The 26,258-nt window shown below is 36.9% G+C and overlaps 1 protein-coding gene across 7 annotated transcripts in view; it reads left to right on the plus strand.

The window, feature by feature from the left end:
* pfkpa (phosphofructokinase, platelet a) overlaps window positions 1-26,258 on the plus strand; it is a 45,258-nt gene that overhangs the window by 13,345 nt on the left and 5,655 nt on the right. For 2 of the 7 annotated variants that reach the window (XM_057824149.1, XM_057824148.1), the window contains exons 11-20: window positions 367-431; window positions 1,753-1,822; window positions 2,367-2,513; window positions 5,676-5,746; window positions 5,881-5,968; window positions 10,960-11,112; window positions 16,224-16,388; window positions 17,011-17,072; window positions 20,699-20,810; window positions 23,853-23,952. In XM_057824149.1, the coding sequence (XP_057680132.1) occupies window positions 367-431; window positions 1,753-1,822; window positions 2,367-2,513; window positions 5,676-5,746; window positions 5,881-5,968; window positions 10,960-11,112; window positions 16,224-16,388; window positions 17,011-17,072; window positions 20,699-20,810; window positions 23,853-23,952 (1,033 nt within the window). Of the gene's footprint in view, window positions 1-366; window positions 432-1,752; window positions 1,823-2,366; window positions 2,514-5,675; window positions 5,747-5,880; window positions 5,969-10,959; window positions 11,113-11,952; window positions 12,106-16,223; window positions 16,389-17,010; window positions 17,073-20,698; window positions 20,811-23,852; window positions 24,218-24,265; window positions 24,767-26,258 lie in introns of those variants that run through there. The other 5 variants (XM_057824146.1, XM_057824147.1, XM_057824152.1 and 2 more) reach the window with 4 other exon arrangements.

Here is a 26,258-nt window from a genome sequence, read left to right on the forward strand (position 1 = left end):
ACATCATTTACACTTCAAAAAAGACAAGGGGAACAAAAGTTCGAATACAGTTTTTACCAAAAACATAGTTCCGCCAAAATTTGCCAAAACTTTCCCATTCATTTCAAATGGCCAGTTTCCCATTTATTTCTATTGCACAATAACCTGACCTGCTATGAACAGGAAATGATCTCGAAATGCCCAAAAATCAACCAGAACTACTACTAACCATATATCAACAGGAAGTGACCCCAAAATGCCCCCAAAATCAACAGGAAGTTACCCAAAATCAACACAAAGTGACTTTCAAATACCAACCATGACAGCAAAGCCACCAGCGTAATTCCTCCAGAAATTGCATTTTCTAATTATGTTGTTTCCCCTTAGACTCAAAAAGTGCAGAAGGCAATGGATGAAAAAAAATTTGAGGAAGCCGTCAAGCTCCGGGGGAGGTAAGACAACCATTCTGATAACGCATTACTGCCATTCCAATCAATAGAATCATTACGACAAATAAAGCTAAATGTGTGAAATTATCGCTCTGTAAATTAATAACCCTTTTCCCCTTTGACTTATGAATAGTACTGAATATTAGCGAGCGGGAACCTCTGGGTGAATCACGATACGGTTTGCGATACAAGGCTCACGATAATGATCTCACGGTCTGGCGATCATGCAACAATTAGTGATACCTGGCTCAGGAAATCATGCTAGGATATTCTACAAAACAAATAATAAAAAAACAAATAATAAACAAGCTATTTTCATCCTTCTGCTGTGAACTGGAATGAGTTCATCACTAGTCCTGAGAGGGTGATGGCAGCGAATTAATATTCATTCATTCGCCATCACTCTTCCCTCAAACAAATTGGACGTCTATGGCTGTCAGTGGCAGCAAATGTCAGGCAATGAGTTAATTTTACGGCATTTCATGTTATTTTCTGTTGATTTTCGGTCACTTCCTTTTCCTTATGGGGCATTCACGGGTCAATTCTGTTGATTTTAGGGCATTTACAGTTGACTTCCTGTTGATTTTGGGTTACTAAAAAGGATGTGACTCAAGAATGTCCCCAAATGAATAGGAAGTGACAAAAATCAACAGAAAGTAACCCCAAATGAATAGGAAGTGACTCAAAATCAACAGGAAGTCAACTGTAAATGCCCTAAAATGAACAAGAAGTGACCTGTAAATGCCCCAAAAAGATGGGCTTTGAATATTCTGGTTCAGTGCCATTGACGACTCTAGACTTCTAATCCAGTCAAAATGAATTTGATGTCTACCACCATCAATGGCAGCCAGTGAGATAACGTAGACACTATTCTAATGGAAGATTTTGGTAGCAACCTATTGGTTCCTTTTTTTTTTTTTTTTTTTTTTTAATTTATTTTTTTTTAAACAGTAATTTATTTTTTTTTAAACAGTGACACCTTTTTAAAACAATATATCGAGTCTTGGTCGGAGGATATCAATTTTTGGGCTACAAACTACAAAGTATCATGATATATCACCATTTTTATATATTGTCACACACCTAATAAATATAAATATTAATCTATTTAAAAACACATTGAAATCATTTATCTAGTTTACTGATAATTGTGATGGTTCTTTTTTATGTCAGTTTGATGCATCTAACATGGGAATTCTGCTCAGTGGCTTGACCATTGTGAAATTTTTCCTTCAGTCAACTGGGATCGGCTCCATATTTCCCATTATCATGAAATTCTATAAATTAGTCACTGGAAATAAACTTTTTTTGTTTTGTCCTACAGGAGTTTCGAGAATAACCTGAAGACCTACAAACTGCTTGCTCATCGTAAACCAGAGTCTGAACTGCCAACTGTAAGTGAAAAACATTACCTGATGTGCAGTTGTTGCAAAATGAACATTGCTGGATCTAAACCCAGTCAACACTTTATCGCAAGTTTATATTTCGGTTTTTGTCATGCACCAATTATCAGGTCAGGTTCTGTTAGAAGACCCAGTTTATATCTGCTGCTTTGATTTATGACACCTTTACTCCATGCTAACGGGTGACTATGCAGAGTTCCCCAATGAGCTCTTGCAGCTTGCCGCTATGCCTCGCTATAGAGGCAACTTTAGACAGAAAATCAGTGAAGCGTGGAGGCAGCATGGCTTGGCTCGTGCTGTGGCATTCCCAACGGGGGCGCTCCTACATCTGCGATAATGATCAAGGCAGTTCGAGCGTGTACCTTGGAGCAGAACATGATGCATATATTGATTCCCTCTGTAGTGCCTGCCTGTTAACAGTTACAACCAGCAAAACTACTATAGCTCAAGTCTTCCATGTTTTAGAATTATTTGGAAAAAAAAAAAAAAAGATTATTCTAATGGGATTTTTTTGGCTGTGATTTTATGCCATCAGAGCAATTTCAATGTGGCAGTGCTGAACGTGGGCGCACCTGCAGCAGGCATGAACGCGGCCGTCCGGTCAGCTGTCAGGGTGGGCATCTCCGAAGGACACAAGATGTTTGCTGTCAGCGATGGATTTGAGGGGTTCTACAAAGGTCAGGTAGGTACTTTTTAATGCAATTTATTAGGGCTGCAGCTATCAATTATTTAGGTAATCGATCATCTATCAGTTAGTTTGAATAATCGAGTAATCGGGTTACAAACATTTAGTGTGTTGCAGAATAAATTTTAAGACATTGAAAACAATAAACAAGTGTTTATGCTTGCAATAATATTTATATTGGCTTGCTAAGATTATACTTTCAAAAGAGCATTAAATCTATCCATCCATCCATTATGCAATTACAAAATAAACTTCCTGAGTGTTTCTTCAAACTATGCAGTTTCCTTTCACAAGAGAAATAAATGCATTTAAAAATAAACCAAAAATACCTGAGCTTAGCCTCAAATGATGTGAAAATGAATAAATAAATAAATGAGGACCTATGTGCAACAAAAGAACAACTGGCTAACTTGCACAGCAAAAGTCCATTAGCTTAAATGCTAGTAACTGTTTTTTTGTTGTTGTTTTTTTTTGTTTTTTTTTTAACAATGCTCTTAACAAATCCTTCAAACAGATATTCCCACACTTCTAAACTAAATAACGAATGCATAAACAAACAAACATATTAGCTCGAACAAAAACATACTTTATGTTGAGCTTAAGACTCTTAACAGGGAGCAGCTGGATTCAGCCATGCGAGACGAGTTATGGCATATTCACTGTTGCCACAAAAGGTGAAGTGTATCCACCCAAATCAATAAAACAAAACTAACCATTACAACGTCACTCTAATTAAATGAATCCTCAAAGAAGCAAAATTTGATTCCAAGCTTTTTTTCCGAATCAAATTACTTGAGTTAATCGGTGCGCACCAGAAACTATCTGGTAAACATTAGCATTATATAGCATTTAAGCTAGCGGACTTTTGCTATGCAAGCTAGCTAATGGCGAACCACAAACAACACGTCACTTTTGCTCATTAATATTCATGTCGTTAGCAGTTGTTGTTAGGCGGGTCAACCTCCTGTTTGTCCCTAATAGTAAATGATTGGAAATAGTGTACGAATATGATGTTTACTGAGCTAAACCTACCAATCCTGTCCAAAAATGATGTCCCTGGGTCCAAATTCACTGGTTAAGATTTGGAAGAACATACAAATGTTCAGTTAAATAGATGGCTTGAGTGTCGAGGGCTGAAAAAGACGTGAAAAACAGCCGACCTGATCCAGAGTTAGCTTTTTTTATCGACACCTTTTTCTTGTGTGCATTGCCTTACGCCACTGACAATGACATTTTCCTCTTTCAACAATCTATCGTTTTCCACCATATGCCCTCTCTTTCTTATATATTATACCCTCTGGTTGTCCTGCGTCTCTGACCGTCCTTGGGGGCAATTTACAATTTGTGTAGCGAGCGCAAATGCTACTCAGTGACAGCCAACAAACACTTTTAATTTTTTCATTAATAAAAAAAAAAAAAAAATCTATAATTTATTTACACGTCCCCCCTAATAAAGTTGTTTTTTAACAACAGAAAAGGTAACAGTGGCAGTCAGATACGATTTAATTATTTTCAGGTCATTCATTGTCAGACACAAGCAGCACGGCAATACACCACGCTAAAAAATAAGTAAAAATATCAAAATGGTTTACTTCTTCATCCTCTGTAGGACCATGGCCCCAACAAAATGTTTACTGCATATATGAATGGCTTCACCTTGCTGGCGTTAAACTGCTCTTTTGGACGTCCGCGCAAGTTGATCCATTCTTCACATTTTTTCCTCCGAGTTTTTGGTTTCGGGAAACTTATGAAGAAAATGTCCTTCATATGTCGTAATTTATAGTTTAAGAGTTGTTTCTACAAGTTCCATAGCAGCAGTGTTTGATCAGCATGTTCTTTTTTGAAAGATTACCGGAGAAAACAAGCAGAAATAACATAGATTGTATGCGAGGGTGTGTCATAATGACCCACTTCCACGTTATGATGGCGACGTCATGATCTAAAAATAGAATTTGTGCGGTACGGGATTGTTGTAAACATTAGCATTATATAGCATGTAAGATACATCGTTTAATTTTAAACAATCTGGTGCGCACCAGATTGCTTAAAATTATTTTATTTCTGTCGATGTCCCTTTAGGGGCACCGTATTATTTTACAATACGAGCAAAAGATTTAAAACAGTGAGTCTGCAATTTTTTCTCACATCTGCATGCAAAAAGAAAAGTTCTTAAAAACCCATCCCTCAAATGTGCAGTTCTGTTACAAACCTGAATTTTTGGGAGTATGTGGATCAAACATTTTTCACTCAGAAATGTGAGAGACATCAAATTCCAAGGTGGCACGGTGGAGGACCGGTTAATACTTCTTTAGCTGACCTGCGACCTGAGTAATAAATAGTACAGATAATAAATGAAAAAATAAATGATCTAATTTAAGGGGTATTTTCACAATCACCAAAGGAACATCTTGTACACATTCACACAATCTGTCTCGATTACTTTTTAAAGTAATTTTCATCAGTCTTTTTTTAACTGAAGATAAAACTTGATGTAGTATTACAATTATCCAATAGAGGTCCTCGTGCTTTCATAATTCACAGCATCTAAGCATCTCAGTTGCAGACTGTAAATGTATTATTCTATGAGTAGTTTTTAAAACCAAGTTACAATGACTGAAATCTAAAAGCCAATTTATTTAGGTGATTAATTATCTACTGGTGTGACGAGGCCGTAATCTGGTAAACCGTGTTTTTTGTCTGTTCCTTGATTGGTAAAACTGGTTGCACATCTCTCTTCTTTTATCCTGTCCTGACCTTTTCACGATCAGTAACCTTAATTCCCTAGACAGCCAACTCTGGCTGATTCAAAGGCCAGCACATAATGAACAATGCGGCCATTTATCTTCACCAAACTGTCTCCAATACCACTGGTTAGTTAAACATCCCTTGTGCACTCTGTGCTATCTGGAAACTGGCTGCTCCAATTGACCCGAAGAAAATGAGACCAGCAGGGAGTAATAGATTTCTCTACATCAGTGCTCTACAGGTCCACTTCCTCCCCTTGTGGAACAAGCAAGTGTGCCAAAAAACTCCCGTTTCATTTAACACTGTGACCCCAAGGAGGAAATGTTTTATATTCCTTAGACTACAGCAATCAGAAGGACAAAAGTCACCAGAAGTAACTTGTTAAAGCACGTGTTGCCTCTGTCTTTCCATCAGATTAAGGAGATTAAATGGGCTGATGTTGGAGGATGGACAGGTCAGGGAGGATCTCTTTTGGGAACTAAAAGGTAAGAACGAAATTCATTGTGCAGATGTTCCTATGTTTCTTTAAAGTTGGGTTGTTATTCACGATGAGATTAAATTAAATTATTGCAGCCAGCATCTCCCCACCTTGGGTAACATGTCTTGTTTTCTTTTATAGAACGCTCCCCGCAAAGCATGTTGAAAAAATTGCTGAGCAGATGCGAGCTCACAACATAAATGCACTGCTGGTAATTGGTGGATTTGAGGTATGTCAAACTGTGAATTAACATATATCTTTTCCTTTGTAGGCATAAACTTCTCAATTACTTTTTTATTAAGATTTTCTATTACTTATACATCACCTTTTATCAGTAAATATACAATACTAAATATACTTTATGTTTTGAATAACAGCAGAACCTAGTGTTTAACACCCTAAGTTATTGTTGTTAACCATTATTATGATTATATTTAAGGTACATTTAATTGTAATGCAAAGTTTTTCTTTTTACTTGCTGTGGTGTTTTTGATCATTCCTGCCAGTCCCATCCAATTTTCAATATTTTTTATATTCACAGTCATGGTAGGTTTTTAAAAATGTACATGGGATTTACTTTGGAGGGAACTTGTAGCGGGAAAAATACAGGTCAATTTGATATTTATAGTGTTAATTTAATTTCATTCAATCATATAAGTGGGCATGTTTACATGGACAAATTTTCTTTTTTTTTTTTTTCATGCCAGCATAATAACGTAGTGCACACATTAAAAAAAATATATATGTATATTTTGGAAACAAGTGTTTTCAATATTTTTTATATTCACAGTCATGGTAGATTTTTAAACATTTACATGGGATTTACTTTGGAGGGAACTTGTAGCGGGAAAAATACAGGTCAATTTGATATTTATAGTTTTAATTTAATTTCATTCAATCATATAAGCGGGTATGTTTACATGGACATTTTTTTTTTTTTTTTGACGCCAGCATAATAACATAGTGTACACGTTTAAAAAAATCTTATTTTGGAAGCAAGTGTTCGCTAAAATGTTCAGTTACAGAGAAAAAATTATCGTTTGTATTTTGCATTTCCTTCTTATTGTTGTGGATGAATTATTAGGTCTAAAACAGTTTTTCTACCACGCAAAAAAACAAAATGAAGTCTATGTCTGCTATGTCTTTTTGCTACGGCAACAAAAGCAAATGGACAGGACGTACTCGTAATTACCAATGTGGTAAGGTTCATCTTTCCCACTTTCATCTTTCGCATGTGAAGGCAGCATAACCAAATATACAGTGGGATCTCGACATACGATTGCATCGACATACGATCCTTTCCACAGCCGACGTAAAATTGGACTTGTCATTTGTTTCGACATATGATGACGTGCTCGAAATACAAGGATTTATGACAGTGTCGCAATGGTATTTGTTTTCTCGCAAGACAGACGCGCGCCGAATTTTCATGGATCCCAAGAAGGTTAGTGCAGGTGATAAAAAATGGAACACTTAGCATTGAAATTTAGATGGAAATGATACAAAAATATGTGCGTGGTGTGCACTTCAGTGAACTGGTTTGACAATACGGCCGTAGTATATCTACGATCTTGAGGGTCCTACACCGACCCGTGTTTACCAGTTGTTATAAATTGAGGTGACAATTATTATAATATCTGCAAGGAAGTTGCCAGCTTCGTCAGGTTTTTAATCATTAATTTTAGAACTTGTGCAACACAACACGGCTACTGTCTGCTGTAGCCAACGCCAACAACAACATGAAAAGAGAAAGTAAAAACTCTTCCGCACCTCTCTCACTCTGTCGTCATTCACACGATGCATTCAGGAACAGCATTCAAAACAAAACTGCCACATTAAAAACTGGTTTGTTACAATATTATTATTTTTATTATTATTTAGATTTGTATTTGTAATTTGTTTGTTTTGCAATGTGTAATTGATATTTGTAATAGTACCAGCAATATTTATTAAGGATTTAGTGTAGGTTTCTGGGCTGTGGAACTAATAAATCCAATTATAATCTATTCTTATGGGAAAATCCTGTTCGACATACGACCATTTCGACTTACAAACCAGGTTCTGGAACAAATTAAATACGTATGTAGTGGTACCACTGTACCTTTGGGAAAAAAAAAAATAGTAGAAGAAGAAGAGGAAGCCCTACTGTCTTTCGTGTCAACAAAACCTTCTGTCTTTTTAGTCATTAAACATTAGCGTTATTTTGAATATATTTCCCCTTCTTCCAACATCAAGTCCTTCAACATTTTTAAGATCTTTTAATATCTCTAGCAACGTGTTTGTCTCATATACAGACCAGTTTAGTCTTGTGCAAGTTGCGCCTGCCCTGTCTTTCGTGCTGCGTCTACTAGCTCCCGGAAATAACAAACGCATATACTCACGTCACAAGTAATGTTGGTTTGTTCCCAATTTTTTTTTTTTTTTTTTTTACCTGTCCTGTTCAGCTGTTTGGCACAGAGAATGGAAGTCTATGTGCCGAGTTGGTCTGAACAGTTTTAATGTTTCACATTTAGAGTACGACATACTCCCATTGTGATCATTCACATACCTCGTTTATTAGAGGTGTGCAAAATTTCCGATTCTTAGATTATTCACAATTTGGCCGTGGAAGATTCGAGAACGATTCACAAACATCCAAATTCCGATTATTGAAATATGCCAAATAAAGCGGAAGTACAACACACTCAGCGCGCCGCGCGGTCTTCGGGAGCAATGAGGAAGAACGGAGCGAGAGTAGGTAAACATCATGCTTCTCATTACCCGGCCCGTCGGGTAATGCCAATGCTCAACTCACGGCTCTAGCTCAACTCATGCCACGTTATAAAGAAATACAACAACATACCTGACTGCTGCCGAAAAGCTGCTACAAAGTACATCCAGTGGCATCCACATGTTACGGTAGATATAATTTATATAGGACTAGATGCATTTTAGATTCGGTAGCGTTAGCAGCACAGCAACAAAAAGCTAGATGCGGACGTAGTAAACGGCCGCCATCTTAAAGCAGTACACTTCCCTGCAAGGCTGTTGTAGCGAACCTTCCAAACAAACCTAATTAACTTTTTATCTAAAATACTCCTAAATCGGTAAAATATTGACTTGAATCTATCTTTAAAATAGTTTTAAAACTTTCACATGTCGAAAGTAGACAAAAGGGAAATTATGGAATGACGGGAGCAATTTTAACAACTTTAACGGTTGATTCACAACATTAAAATAATTGAATGTCGTTTAAAGCTGCTGATATAGAATGGGGACTAGAGTTTTTTATTTACTGTTATTTTTGTATATTTTTTTACTGCTATATGTTAACTTGATACTGAAATAGTAGTTTGGTTTAGCCTGAGAGTATTTTTGAACAATTTTGGAACTAATGTACAAAACATTTAAAAAAAAAAAAAAAAAAAAGGAGGGGGGTGCATCAATAATGGTTTTATAATCGAATCGGAGCCTCTGAATCGTAATCGTAATCGAATCGTTAGGTGCCCAAAGATTCCCAGCTCTATCGTTTATTATGACAAATCAGCGAACAGGAAGGGGTTATGGGGGAACAGAAAAAAAGAAACAAGAGAAGAAAGAAAAGAAACACAAACAACAACAGGAAATACATTGAACGTCTACTCTAACTACTAACATGTTGGTGCTATCGTCAGCTAGATATATTTCCGGTTGACACCATGTGGAGGGCCTGTTGACCAGGGAAAGAGGGGGACGGGGGTGGGGGAGTCTATAAGCTAAGTGATTGAAAGGGGTAGAGTGTATACAAATCAGCTCTGTTATCTAGAACCTAGTAATAGTGTGAATCCCTCGTGAGTGTAAGCCCATTGGTGACCAACCCTACACTGCCACATCGCCAATCCCGGCACCGTGACCCCGCACCCGAGCGCGCCCCATCACATCCAGACGCATGCGAGCCCCACCAAGCGCGCGACATTATTTTGGAATAAACACTAGGGGTGTGACAAAATATCGAAATGGTGATATATCGTGATACTTTAAATCCCAAAAGGTTACGTTCATACCAAGAATTGAGATATCCTTTTGAAAAGGTGTCAATGTTATAAAAAAAGAAAAGAAAAAAGGAACCCACAAGCTGGTACCAAAATCTTCCACCATAATAGTATCTCAGTTAACTCTATGGCTGTCATTGACAGCGCTCGATGCCCAATCCATTAAGACTGGGAAGGGCAAATGAACGCAAGTTCATTTGAAACCAGAGCATTCACAGTCAGTCTGTCTGATTTTTGGGGCATTTACACGTCACTTTCTGGCCATTTTAAGGCATTTACAGGTCACTTCCTGTTGAGTTTGAGTCACTGCGTATTCACTTGGGAGATTCCCGTTTGCGAGATTTTATGGGTCACTTCCTGTTGATTTTGGGTTAAATAAAAAGGAAGTGACACATTAAATGCCCCAAAATCAACAGGAAGTGACTGGCCCAGAATTACCTTGTTGCCTGCCATTGGCTGCCACTGACGGCCATAGAAGTGGGAGGGGCCCGTTTGATGTGGGAAGGGTTCATTCGCTGCCACCCTCCCAGTTCAAATGTTTTGGACGTCTCCTAGAGATAAACTTACATCAGAATGATGAAAATAGCTTGTTTTTCTGTTTATTAGTGTTGTAGAATATCCGATAATGATTTCCTGACCAATGTATTGATAATCGTTGTATCGCCGTGTCGTGAGATCACCATTATAATGAGCTTTGTATCGCAAATTGTATCGTATTGTGAGGTACCAAGAGGTTCCCACGCCTAGTTAACACGTGCACCGATCAAATTATCAATTGGCATGAACCACAAATCTCGTTAGGAATAGAATCTTGATCGGAACGGGCTGAATCGTGCTAGAATATTCCGAATGGGGTTTGCACATGAAGCATTTTTAATCAGACCAGGATTTTAATCCAAATAAAAGTGTCCATGTAAACATACCCAGTGCCATCACCAGTTTCCTAAGAGATGTTTGCAAGCACTCTGTATTGTTTGTGCAAATTATATGTATTTGTGTGTGTAATGGAGAGTCTCAAGTGTATCTAGAGTGGTATCTGTCTTTTCGCTGCTTTCCGTTGTGATAGGCTTGGCTCCTCCCCTTGGCACCCTCCACATTTGTCCTTTCCCTTACTTGTGGCAAGTAGCACCCACTCAAAACCACCCCCTCTCCCAACCCCGCAAAAGCGCCACCCAGTGCAAAGACTAAAGCACTCGGCTCTGCCCTGCAGGCCTTCCTGTCGCTGCTGGAGTTGTTAACGGCACGCGGGAAGTATGACGAGTTCTGTGTGCCCATGATCATGGTCCCGGCCACAGTCTCCAACAATATACCGGGCTCAGACCTCAGCATTGGAGCTGACACAGCTCTGAATGCCATTACGACTGTAAGTCACAGGCCTGGCGACTAGGGTAGCTGAGCAGTACACAAATTCACTCAAAGTACACACGAATGCACTCTCCGCACTTTTTTTTGAAGAATGATCCACTCAGAAACCTTTGCTATAGAAAATAGCATCTGACAGCCAGAGCCTAGTATAGCATTAAAAAGAGAGCAAGACAAACACTATGTCATTCTCCCTTTTGAGGCAAGACTCCCATCCCTCCAGGTAAGTAGTACACTGACGGGCGAGATGAAAGCTGCTGCCTTATTATCTCCACAACTGGCTTTGTGCTCTCCCGCAATCACATCAAAATGGGGGCTTAATAGCATGCCGATGATGTTGTTTTTGGCTACCAATCTATACTGAATGCAAATTTTTACAATACATCTGCTCAATTTTATCATAGACATTTTCCATCACTCTTACGAGGCGGGATGTCCCGATGCCACCATCTGCCACGCTTGCTCTTCTGTTTTCCTCAATGTGTATGCAGACCGTATGAAGCCCTGTCTGATCCCCCATTATACAACAGTTATGGCTGTCACTTTTTTTTTTGATTGGATCTTGACTTAATGCTGCATTTGGCTGGTCATGCTCAATTTGTCTCATGTCGCCTGGTGGAGTTTTCCTCCTTTCCAAATTGCCTTTCGTTGCCTTTTTTTGCACCTTTTGACACTCCTCATTCCATTTTTCATGTTTGTTTGTTTTGTTTACGTCCATTTTCACGCCGTGCTAAAAGGGGCAATCACACGGAAAGAGCCAGAAGGGCAGATACCCTCTCAAAAATGGAGAGGAATGTGCCTCTCAGTGGCTCTAACACATTTTTAAATGCTGCCGCTTCAGGCGCTTGAGTGTCTACTGCAGCTGTATGAAGCACGCGGTATCTATGAGGAGTTTTGCATCCCGATGTGTATGCTGCCTGCCACCATAAGTAACAATGTACCGGGTACTGATCTAAGTATCGGTGCAGACACGGCCCTCAATGCCATCGTGGAGGTAAGGCGGATGACCCTCTGAACCACCTTGTTTAGATTAAAAGAGGATGCAATCGATTTGACTCACTGGTGCTGTATGTAATTCTTGACAGTATGTCAGGTGTTAAATGAACACCATCCAGCATCTTGAAGTGGTTTAAATCTGCTCTTTCTGTGAGTGAAATATGTGAGTGCTTGGCAGTTTACTGTTTTGAACAGGAATAAGGGATAACAAATTTAATACACCTTATTACACTTTTTAAATTTTCTTTTAAATCTTTTAAATACAACAATAACTTTTGCACACTATTGGATTTTTTTTTTTTTTTTTTTAAAAAGCATTTTCAAGTGAAAAATTACATTGATAATTTCCAATACTGTAACTGAGGCTGAGGCTTAATCTTTACACAGCAAAAACAGACATTTAAAATATTTAAATTCCTTTGTTTTCAGTGTAAATCTACTAAAAATAAGTGAAATTATCTGCCAGTGCTTTAAGTCAGTTTTACACTTAGATTTCTTGAAAAAAGAAAAATAGCCTGCTGAGAATCTGTTTAAGAGACTTAAACAATAAATTACTAAATTTAATTAAAAAAAAAAAAAAAAAAAAAGCTTGTCACAAATGTACTTAATTCAAGAATAGATATTGTTTAAAATATTATTTGAAAGCAAATTTTTTCTTGACTGAGGTGAAAAATGACCAATTTTTTATGTACATTATGTAAGGGCTTAATAAGAACATACTGTATAGTAATATTTACTTAAAGTAAGTGGAATAATCTGACACAGTGATCTGTTAACTAGACTGTATTAAAACAAGATAGAGAAAATTATTTAGATTTAAGAAAAACTGGTTAAGATGTTATACATTTGCAATGTGTCAACAAACACTGTACACAAAATAAATCTGTCTGCTATCAAATGGATGCCAAAGAACAGTATTTTTTTCTGAAAATATTTACCATATTTTCACACTCAGCCTGTTATCTTGGGATTTTTAGGCTGTAGTTATCCCAGATACTGTTAATACTGTATATTACGTTAACAGGCCTATTCAGCCAGTTGTTCTCGATTTTACTGTTATTATTTTAACACTGGAACCACAGGGTTTTTTTTTTTTGCTGTAAAGAAATATCAGAAAGGTGTCAAATGACCCCGATATCAAACTGACTACTTGGCTTTGTCAAACAATAGACCACTCAAACAAGGAATCAAGCAGCCTACGTGTAAAGGGGGGGGGGTCACTCTGGATAGCTGCAATTAGCATCTTGAATATTTGCAAATCCAGACTTGTTAACTCCTGGGTGAGAGTAAAAATAAGAGGCCCATGTGGCATGAAACTACGACTAGCATCCCAAACTGTAGCTCAACGACACTGTCTACATTTTAGATAATTGAGCATTAGAACATTTGGGACAAATCCCACCAAGCACCGTTACTCAGTGTTGACAAGTCCAACATTCAGTTGGCAAGGTTCACAGTTTATTAAGTTGAAGCACACAATGACCAAAGAACTTTCCACAGCAGCTTGAACAGCTGTTTTGTCACAGCAAACACAAGCTTTGGTATACAGTACATACATAGGCAAACTGCAGCTTTGGAAATATGTAATGAGGTTGTCCGCCTGACTGCCTGCCTGAGCAGTCCACTGTCCACCAAAGCCAAGGCAGCCCTGCCCTACAAAGCCTCAAGATGCTAATTGGAGCAATCCAACCATGTGGTTTTGCGAGTGTGAATGGGAATGACTAATGAGGACCATAGTGCTCACAAAAGATCAACTAATCCACCCTTGGTAGTTCTAATGTTTAATCTGGTCTTTCAATTTCTGTGAGCGCTTAGCAGTTTACAGTTTTGAACAGAAAAAAGGAATGTCAAACTTGTGACACTTTTAAAATGTTTTCTTTTAAATACAACAATACCGTTTGCGCACTATTGGATTAAAAAAAAAAAAAAAAGACAAATGACAATGATAATTCCCCTGTTTTCAGTGTTTCTCTACTAGAAATAAGTGAAATTATCTGCCAGTGCTTCAAGTCAGTTTTACTCAGATTTCTTGAAATAAGAAAAATAGTCTGCTCAAAATAATCTTAAGAGATTTTAGCAATAAAATAATATATTTAGCCTTTATTAAAAAAAAAAAAAAAGCTCTGTCAGAAATGTACTTAATTCAAGAATACATATTGTTCAAAACATTATGTGAAAAACGACCCAACTTTTAGGTGCTTTTAGTGCTTAGATGGGCAAATAGTAGTATTTACTTAAAGTTGGTGGAATAATCTGATGCTTTAGATGGAGAAAATTATTTAGATAGATTTAAGAAAAATAATCTGATTAATATGTTATAAATTTGCAGTGTGTCAACATGTGCTGTACAAAAAGTGTATTTTTCACCCCGAAAAGACATCTGCTATCAAATCGATTGCCAAAGAACAGGATTTTTCCTGAAAATATTTACCATATTTTCACATTCAGCCTGTTGTCTTGTGTTTTTCAGGCTATAGTATTCCGAAAAATTGTTAACATATAACGTTAACAGAGGCCTATTTAGCCTGTTGTTCTCAATTTTACTATAATTATTTTAAAGTACCGTATTTTGTGTATGCTTGCATTATTATTTATGTTGACATGATTTATGTTGCACATCCATTGGTGCCAAGATGGACTTTCAAAAGAGCAATAAATGCGAATACAAAATATCATTTAAAATGAAATTTTAAAATACCTGAGTTTTGCATCAAATGATAATACAAAAAAGAGGATCTAAATAAAACAAAAGAACAAAAAATTTAGTTTAAATGTCTAATTAGTGAAATTGATCATTTTAGTAAATCGTAATAAATTTGCATAGCAACATTATTCCCACTTAAATGCTAGAAAATGCTAACTTTATTTATTTGTTTATTTATTTTACAAACACATATTCCTACAACAAAGTCTAAGTATGCTTCTAAACTAAATAACAAATACATAAACAAACATATAAACTCATACAAACGTAAAGCTTATGTTGGCCTTAACTGGGAGCAGCTGGATTCAGCCCAGATGAGATATGTCATACTCTCTGTTGCCACCAGAGGGCAGTGTATCTTCCCAAACCAATAAAACTAAATGCACTACTTTCAAAACAAACCATAACAATGCCACTATAATCAAACGAATCATCGAAGCAGCAACATTGAATTTGAAGCCTTTTTTCTAATTAAATTACTCGCATTAATCGATTAATCATTGCAGCACTGCAATAAAGTGTTTCATTATTTTTAGATTTATGGATAGCTATTGGGTCGCAATTTTGCACTGGCATTATAATCCACTAATTAAAAATTCATGGAAACGGATAGAAGTACTGCATATTTTTGTTTCTGATGCATTATATTTATTAATCTTCACTGAAAACAATTACAGTATGTTTTGAATTTAAACCGCAATCTTTGTGTTTACAATTCGATATGGTTTCTTATTTTAATGCAGGACTCCTGTCACTAGTGAACTAATTCTACTGGGCTTGAAAGAAGAGCTTTGACATTGCCTTGCCTTACATTTCTTTTGAATATGAAATACAATTACTGTCGTAGTCCTTGTGTCCATCTAGCATGTGGTTTGAGCCAGTAAATATTGCCTCAGACAGAAGGCAGTTTGATCATGCACTAAGGGACAGTTGGGTAGTTGCTTAAATTAACTATTAGTCTATTTTTTTAATCAAAATATATTGTCTTGAGTGTTGAGCAAGCACAAACAAATGAGCATCTGTCTACAACGTCTGCAGGCTGCATATCTGCATGTATAATGGCTTTTAAATGTTACTTAATGCTTGTTGAATGCGTGTTTGGTTATTGCTCTTTAAAAACCTTGCGTGCAAAACAATTGCTTTCCATGACTCATGACAACAAACATTTACTATAATGGCAAATGGTACTACACAGGCATGCAGAATCAAAAAAATGCTAACAAATCTCACATTTATAGGAAAACAACAAACAAGAGGACATACTTTTTATTGCAAATATGTGACTATATTTTATGCTAATTATTGTCTCACTAATGAGTTTGTCTGCCAAAGTATTTAACAGCTTAACATGTAACATAATGTGTGCAGTCATAAACGGCCTTGTACTAACATTGCATATGTGCATGCATCAGACTTGCGACCGCATCAAGCAGTCAGCTAGTGGGACAAAAAGACGTGTGTTCATCATTGAGACCATGGGAGGTTACTGTGGCTATCTTGCCACCGTAGCAGGCCTGGCTGCCGGGGCCGATGCTGCGTACATCTACGAGGAGCCCTTTGACATCAGAGATCTACAAGTGAGTCATCGTCTTCACACAATAAATCAGTTGATGTATGAGCCATTGTCGAATCTCACAAAACACTTTAATTACAAATGGATTTTGCTCCAAATTCAGTTTTCTTTCACAAGTAGAAAAATGCTATTGCTACTTCGAAATGTTAGGGAAATTCTTACCATATTATGGCAATTATATTGTTATGTTTGATATTTTTTCTGAAAATCAGTGTTTTTTGTTTTGTTTTTGTTTTTTTGTCCTCATAACTGCTAAGAATCTCAACTAATTTCTAATAGAAATTTTCATGATTTGGCTTTGCCTTGTCCCTGCAAAAAATGGAAGTACATTCTCCGTATAATTAATTTGTAATAGTTGAATACACTTTTCTCATGTTTGTCGAAAATGTTTAATGCTTCAAACCATGCACAGCTGGATATTTAGTACGTCTCCTGCTTTACAACCAATGACAGATACTGATGTATCGCCACTGTACAGTGAGAGATAAGGATGCAATACATCACAATGTCAATATTTTTTCCCGAGCCCTCGGCTCGTCATTACTCTTCAAGCTTCAATGTTGCTACTTGTCATTTCATCCACGAGATAGCATCTTGCAAACGTTACCATTTTCTTCCTCCCACAGGCCAATGTCGAGCACTTGACAGAGAAAATGAAGACAAGTATTCAAAGAGGCCTAGTTCTGAGGTAATAAAAACTGTTCTTGTACTTGTACTAGAAGTTGTAGAGAATATGCATTGCAACTACAAAACAAGTGTTGTTTTTGGCAGCCCTTTTAATTGTTGTTTTAGTCTTAGTCTTTTGGACGAAAATACTTATTAGTCTTAGCAGTGTTGTGTTTAGTCTCAGTGTTTTGGATGAAAAAACGTGTTAGTCATATTTTAGTAATTTTTTAGTAATTTTCGTCTGTAAAATTCAAAAGTTTTAGTCCAAAAATAAAGGTTTCCAACAATTTTAAATGAACATAGACAGACGAGCACATATTGTAGTGGCTACATGAACAACGCCAACTTGGTGATGATAATACATACTCAGCAAAAAATCAGTACCTCATTTTCAATTAAACCCACCTGGAAGCCACAAACTATATGTAAAAAAGTGTTGAACACTGGGAAGTCTGGGACTTTTTTTGTTTTTGTTGTTTTTACTATTCATAGAGTCTAGCCAGAAGTTGCAAGCAATCAATATTTCCCGGTAATTTCTCATTTACCATCTCTCATTTATAAGGGTGTAACGGTACATGTATTTGTATTGAACCGTTTTGGTACGTGGTCCTCGGTTCGGAACGGAGGCGTACCGAACGAGTTTCTGACATAATGTAACCCTTACTTTTCGAGGCTGTGAGCCGATCGGGTTACAGTTTCTTTGTGTAGATTATATTTACTCCGTCTTCTCTACTATAATGAGGACCAACACGGTAGGACAGTATAACCCAGAAAAGTCAACGGCGTGACAACGTGGCCGCCGCGAGAACGCAGTGAAACGCAGGCGTTAAAGTCAATCAGCCAATGCACACCAGTCGCAGTGCGGCCGCGTCGCGTCCCAGAAGCGGCTCAACACGACGTAACCGAAAAGAACGGCAGAGTTTATTATTTGACGCGAGACGCGACCCTCCTGCGTCAATGCTACTACCGGTAGCTGGGATCGGGCAGACCGGAAGTCACTCGTGTAAAAATACGGTGGATCCGGTTGATTTTCAAACTAATATGCAATCGTAGCCCACTTTTCGAGTCCATCAGATCTCATGAGTGGTAGATCGGGGCACAGTTGACTTGTCTTTCTTGATTTACTGCCGTCTTCTCTGCTATCACAATAACCAACATGGCCCCGTGTTCAATACAAAACCCTCCTACCACAACAAAACAAGTAGGAAATAATATTCACATAGGAACTAAAGTTATACAACATAAAATATACAATATAAATGAATACTACATCACATTTGTAAAATAAAAATGCATAATAAAATAAATAATAGCCCATTTAAATAAATTGAAATGAGCTAAAACACCTGTAATTAAATAATAAGAATAATACACAGATCCTGCTTACACAGTTAAATTGATTAATTTCTATGTCGCGCTTTAACTTGAGAAAATCCACCAATAAAGCTTTTGAAAACCGTTCATAAGAAAAAAAAAAGATTCATTGAGGTATTTCATTTCTAAAATACATGTTAAAATCTTTGTCATTGGGATTGCTTTTGCACAGGACTTCTTTTTTCTTCTTTCTTTCAGAAAGAAAGCTGACCAATACGCGGGGTCTGAAAGGCAAATTGCTATTGGATGATCTTTAAATACCCGCTACTTTTTGAGCAGAATTCTAGCTTTGTATAGGCTAATGTTCCTATTGTTGAAAGCACAAAGGTGTGTAATAAACCACTCGCACATTTATATTTTGCATTTTCTTTTCTTACTGTACCGAAAATGAACCGAACCGTGACCTCAAAACCGAGGTACGTACCGAACCAAGATTTTTGTGTACCATTACACCCCTACTCATTTACCTTTTCTAGATTTACTGATCAGGAAAGCCAAGTGGCTCTGCTTTAGACTGGCCAGTGTTTAAGGAGGACGCTTGCCATTCTGAAGCTAATGCGAATGCTACGCTAACACTAGGAGTTTAGCATCTAATGACCACTTGGCACAAACCTTTAAAGGCGAAAGCAGCATTGCATATTCTCTTGCCAAGATAAGAAAACAAATCTTTGTTTCCAAACAACCAAGATGGAGCGCAGCCTAGCTTACATGAGTGACACGACCAAAACACTGTTACGATGCAAGCTGACATACTCCACGTACAATATGAAAATGTCACACATTGTGAACATATGACAGAAACTATGTCACATTTTCGTCTTGTCGTCTCATCAGACGAAAACTGGCATATGTCTTGTTATGTTCTAGTCTCCCGAGCCACGTTCTTAGCTCTTCATCGCGATGTCATCGTCATGAAAAAATTGTCGACGAAATATTTTTGTCATCGTCATTGTTGACGAAAATAACACTGAGTTTTAGTCATTTCAAAATGTGTTCGTCTTTGTCTAATTTTAGTTGAAAAGTCAAACAAATTCCGTCTAGTTTTAGTCAACGATTACTAAAAATGTTTTTGTATGTAAAATTTAAAAGCCAACAATGTAATGATGATACACAGTTTGCAGGCTCAATTATCTTAAACCCACCTGGGCGCCATGAACCACATGTAAAAAGATAATAATAATAATAATTTAAGACAACAATCGCCATGCTAAATGATAATTGCTAATGCTACGAGTGGCATTTAGTTTGTGATAATCACTCAGTACTGACATTTAAAGGCTTAAGCAACCTTGCATATTGACTCTTGCCAAATCTTACCGTGTGTATAAAAAAAAAAAGAGCAAGCCTGGAGCGCAGCTTGAAGTACTTTTCAACACACAATATGAAAATGTCATGCATTATGAACATATGCCAGAAACCATGTCACATTTTTGTCTCGTCCTTTTTTCAGAGAAAAACTGGCATTCGTTTCACTACGTTTTAGTCTCCCAAGACAAAACATTTTTTTGTTATCGTCATCTTTGACGAAAACAATGTACAAAACAATACTAAACTTACAGTAGTTTGATATTGATGTGCACCTAACTAGAGGTCGACCGACATATGAGCTGTTTTTTTAAAATTGGCCAATGGCAGATTAACAAAGGATAAAAAGTGATCAGGCATCTGTGTGGGCAACTGTGGCCCCCGCTGACTGATGGTAGGACCGCAGAAGGACCCTGCTGCCGCTTGAAGACAGGCTTCTATAGGAAGCTTTAGGCTTGCCTATTTAATAAATATTCTAAGATTTTTTTTAAATCTTTTTTTTTTTTTTTTTTTTTTTGGAATCTCTAAAAAAGCAACATTGCATATTGTCTCATGAGAATAAACAAAGTTGCTTTAGCCTTTTGAGGTGTTTACTGAGTGATCATTACACTCTAAATGTAACTCATAGCATTAGCTTTAGCATGGCGAGCATCCTCCTAAACTCACTTGTTTACATCTCGTCATGACGTCCTGGTGGGTTTTATTATTTGAAAATCAGTTCTTGCTGAGTCTGAGACTGAATTGATCCTCCTCTCAGGTCATCATTGTAAATTTGAAGCTGTTGAAGTATTTCTTTTTAAAATTCCTTTTATAATATATGTGCTTACTTAAAAAAAGAATCGGATTTGCATATCAGCAATCGGCTGATTTTTTTTTTTTTTTTTTTTTTTTAGGTATCAGCATTGGCATTTGAAAATCCCATATCAGGCGAACTGTACACCTAACTGAGCTTTTTTTTCCCACCCCAAGAAATGAGAACTCAAATGAAAACTACACCACAGACTTCATTTACCAGCTATACAGTGAAGAAGGCAAAGGTGTGTTTGACTGCAGGAAAAATGTACTGGGACATATGCAGCAGGTAAGCTCTTAAACTGCCATTTGACTACGCATAATTCAAGAGAAATGTAATATCTTCTATATTTGGGGATTGCATTTTTGTCAGTAGTTTGCCTCGTTCCTCACAGATGGGCTTTGTTTTGTTTTCGACTTTGTGCGTCTTGAGATTAGCACAGATAAAACTGGATCAAACAATCTTTTGATGAATCCCAGAGGAGAAATTTGCTTTTCTCTGCAGCAAGTGAGGCGATACAGGAAACAAAATAATAAAGCACATTTGGGAATTAGGACTGCAGCTAACACGTACATACATACATTTAAATACGGAAAACAGAGAAACGAGAGTTGTTGGTGTCTGATGCGCCATTAGCTGCCTTGTCTCCAGTTTCTCGGCTGTGATAATACAGTGGAATGAAAGTGCATCGTTTAAACTTAAAAATGTTCAGCAGTGTTGGAAAACTAATGAAAGAAATGAAATCAAAACCAAGGTAAAATGAATAGAGAGGATTTCAATCTTTCCCAACCACAGATTGAGCAATGTCTGTCCATATTTGAAATAAGTCTTGTTAGTAGGCCTACCGCGATAACAAATTTTAGTAGGCGATACTGTATATAGTCTCATAAATTATTGTTGATATGTGATCATATTGTCATTTTTTTTTAAAACCAATTCAACCACTAATGTAGTGACAATACATCCTAATAAATCACCTATTCAAATGCAATTAATTGTTATTCTTAAATAAAACACAAACTATATTAAAAATAATACACAAATAAATTAGTAATTTGAAAGCTAGCTACAGTGAAGAAAATCAATATTTGAACACCCTGCTATTTTGCAAGTTCTCCCACTAAGAAATCATGGAGGAGTTTGACATTTTCATCGGAGGTGCATGTCAACTGTGGGAGAGAAAATCTTTAAAAAAATCCAGAAATCACAAAGCGTGATTTTTTTAACAATTCATTTGTGTGATACAGCTGCAAATAAGTATTTGAACATCTAACAGCTAGAATTCTGACCCTGAAAGACCTGTGAGTCCTTCTATTGAAAGTCCATCTCCACTCCATGTATTATCCTGAATGAGATGCACTTTTTTGAGGTCGATAGCAGCATAAATATACCTGTCCACCCCATACAATCAGTAAGACTCAAACTGGTTACATGGCCAAGACCAAAGAGCTGTCCAAAGACACCAGAAACAAAACTGTTCACCTCCACAAGGCTGGAAAGGGCTACGAAGTGATTGCCAAGCAACGTGGTGAAAAAAGGTCCACTGTTGGAGCAATCATTAGTAAATGGAAAAAGCTAAACATAACGGTCAATCTCAATCGGAGTGGAATTCCATATAAGATATCACCTTGTGGGGTCTCATTTATCTAAGAAAGGTGAGGCATAAGCCCAGAACTACACGACAGGAATTGGTCAATGACCTGAAAAGAGCTGGGACCACCGTTTCCAAAGTTACTAATGGTAATACACTAAGATGTCATGGTTTTAAATCATGCATGGCACGGAAGGTTCCCCTGCTTAAACCAGCACATGGCAAGGCCCATCTTTAAGTTTTCCTATGATCATTTGGATGATGCAGAGGAGTCATGGGGGCAAGTTTTGTGGTTAGATGAGAGTACTATCTATCTAAAGAACACCATCCTTACTGTGAAGCATGTGGGTGGTAGCATCATGATTTGGGTTGTTTTTCTGCGCATGGGACAGGACGAGTACACTGTATTAAAGAGAGAATGACTGGGGGTGCTGTATTGTGAGATTTTGGGGAACAACCTCCATCCTTCAGTCAGCGCATTGAAAATGGGTCTTTTCTGGGTCTTCCAACATGACAATGACCCGAGGTACATAGCCAGGAAAACCAAGGAGTGGCTCCGTAAGAAGCATAACAAAGTTCTAGCATGGCCTAGCCGGTCTTCAGACCTAAACCCAATAGAAAACCTTTGGAGGGAGCTCAAACTCTGTGTTTCTAAGCGACAGCCCAGAAGCCTGACTGATGGATGGGCCAAAATCACTCCTGCAGTGTGTGCACACCTGGTGGAAAAACTACAGGAAACATTTGACCTCTGTAATTACAAACATAAGCTAATGTACCATATATTAACATTCATTTTCTCATGTGTTCAAATATGTATTTGAAGCTGTATCACACAAATAAATTGTTTAAAAAATCATACATTGTGAATTGTTTTTTTTTGTTTTTTTTTTTTTTTTTGATCATCTCTCTCTCAGTGGACATGCACCTAAGTTGAACATTTCAAACACCCCCATGATTTTTAAGTGGGAGAACTTGCAAAATAGCAGGGTGTTCAAATACTTATTTTTTTTACTTTTAGTGCAAAATATGAAATGGGTGAGAAACTCAATGTCATTTTTGTTCTCTGCCAATTAGAGCCCGTTACAGTGTTTATATGATCCAAAATGACCGTCATCTTGTCCGGCAAAGTGCACATGTGAACAAATTTGAGGCCAATTTATCCATTGCCAATCAAATTTTTCATAATGGGTGTCATTTTAAAGCTATTCTAAGTGTAGAAATCTTTATTTACATGCTGAACATGACATGCTTTTATTTTGAAATATTCACCATAAGTACGTTCGCTAAGCCGCTAACGAAAAGTGCACTTCTCTTTTCGTCATGCATCTGGTGTCAGTAATAGATTATTTCATTTTATCCCATCGTTTGCAAATGCTGTAAACCAGTTTCACCTCTTAACTGCAAGTTTGCATTTTGGAAAAGACTGACAATGTTTTATAGCGGGTTAAAGTGGTTATTACATTGTCTTTTTTTCCTTTAGCCTCAATGTAGCAATGCTAATGTTTCACAATGTTTAATATAGATGTGTTTCCTTATTTTGTATGTCTGAACTTTAATTCTACGGCGTGTTGATGACCACTAAACATCTGTGAAAGGAACTGGAGTCTCATATCAGCATGCGCGATAAATCGCAGACGGGAAAATTACTTCCCTCATGTTTATTTACCGCGCGAAAAATTGACTTATTGCATATTGCGACTGTCTTGTTAGTGAAAAACAATGCCTTTACACTTTAAAAGGGAGGAGCTCCTTCTCCGTTTGACCGAAATTTTGGGACCAAGATCTCTGCCAAGGCAATGCAGTGGGTCACCAAAAAGCTGGTGGAGACATTCAGACAAGGTGAGAACAGAATGTCCTTCTTTATTAGAAAAATGATCTACAGCTGTAGGCTAGTCGATGTTCCTTCCCCAGTGAGGCGTGGTATTTATTGAGATCTGTCATGGAGTCGCTCTGCCTGGCATTTTGATGTATATTTATCTGCTCACCAGGGCATTAATTATAGATCATTTAATCAAGTGTTGTTGGTAAATGACAGAGCTCACAGTGAACACATGTTGAAGTATGATGCATCTTAAAGCAACGTTTCTACCTTAAGTCCAAATTTGTCCTTCTTGTTTTATCTATTTCATATACACATGGGCGATGACATAAGATGAAGGTAAATGTGTTTTATTTTTCAAGCTGGCTCCATGACATCTTCCTCTTTCTAGCTCCATGTCCTTGTCAGTTTGCCCCATCATTTGTGCTACCATGACAACCATTGTAGCCACCCACTGCTGCCAGTTCACAATCAGCCACTACTTTTCAGTTGTATGTTGGGTACACTGCCTGGTCAAATAAGTCACTCATTAACGACACTATTATCTCATTTATTTCCATTGACAAAAATTCTGAATAAGATCACATTCAATCCATGTCACTTGGTAAATGAATCCATTGAGCATAGGCAATATCTAAGCATGCAATGCCACACATGTTTAAATTTTAGATTTTTTTTAAAGTTCTTTAAACATGTATGAACCTGTCTATTGAGTTCTTCTCTCGCATAGCTGTTTACACACATTTTCTTGTTCTTTTTCCTTCATGGGTAAAAAGAAAAAAACATATTTTAGTGGTTAGGTATTTAGTTCACTTATAAATTATACAATTAGATTTCACGAAACAATAAAGTGTTCCACTCATATATATATATATATATATATATATATATATATATATATATATATATATATATATATATATATATATATATATATATATATATTTGAATTATTGATGACCCATATGAACAACTTGACACAATCGGTCCTCGGAAATGTTTTGCCAGCCAAAATATTTGTAATTTGGATGAATGTATTAATTAGTACAAGGCTGCTGGCTATAGAGTGTTGTTTTTGGCATGCCTTCTAATTTTCATCAAAGTCTTAATCTTTTGGACCAAAATACTTACTGTGGTACTTCTACATACAAATTTAATTCGTTCCAGGACCTGGTTTGTATGTCGAAATGGTCTTATGTCGAGTAGGATTTTCCCATGAAAATACATTATAATTTGATTAGCATATTTTTCGGACTATAAGTCGCACCTGAGTATAAGTCGCACCAGCCCAAAAATGCGCAATGAAGAGGAAAAAAACATATATAAGTCGCACTGGAGTATAAGTCACATTTTTGGGGGAAATATACTTGATAATATCCAACACATAGAACAGATATGTCATCTTGAAAGGCAATTTAAAACAAATTATAAAAATACAATAGAGAACAGCATGCTGAAAAAGTGTAAAGTACGATAATGTTACATTATGCATGAACATCGAAAAGCAAACGTGGCCGGTATATTAACATAACATAACTAATAAGAGTTATTCAGATAACTATAGCATAAAGAACATGCTAAAAAGTTTACCAAACCATCAGTGTCACTCCAAAACACCAAAATAACATGTGAAATGATATAACAATGTGTTAATAATTCCACACATTAATCTCTCCGGAGTATATGTCGCACCCCCAGCCAAACTATGAAAAAAAAAAAAAAAAAAAAAAAAAAAAAAAAAATACGACTTATAGTCCGAAAAATACGGTTATTTGTTCCACAGCCCAAAAACCTATGCCAAACCAAAACGGTGCTTAATAAATACTGCAGGTACAATTCCAAATAGCAGTTACACATAAAAAAACAAATGAATTATACATAGAAATCGGGATTATAATAATAGTTGTAATAATAATAATAATACAGTGGTACTTCGACATAGCATCGCATCGACATACAATCCTTTCCACATCCGACGTGAAATTTGACTCGTCGTTTGTCGACATAAGACAATATACTGCTCAAAATACGACGATTTATGACAGTGTCGCAATTTCATTGTTTTCCCACAAGACGTACGCAAGGTGGATTTTCTTGTGAGAGAAATCAACAAGAAGGTTATTGCAGGTGGTGAAAAAAGGAAAATGGTGACGTTTACCATTGACATTAAGAAGGAAATGATAGAAAAATATGAGTGTAGTGTGCACGTCAGTGAACTGGCTCGACAATTCGGTTGGAATAAGTCTACGATGTCGAGGACAACTCTCATTATTATTATTATTATTGTAACATCGGCAAGGAAGTCGCCGTTTCGTCAGGTTTTTAA

Source organism: Corythoichthys intestinalis, chromosome 20 (genome assembly GCF_030265065.1).
Source record: "Corythoichthys intestinalis isolate RoL2023-P3 chromosome 20, ASM3026506v1, whole genome shotgun sequence".
In the NCBI taxonomy this organism is placed as follows: Eukaryota; Metazoa; Chordata; class Actinopteri; order Syngnathiformes; family Syngnathidae; genus Corythoichthys; species Corythoichthys intestinalis.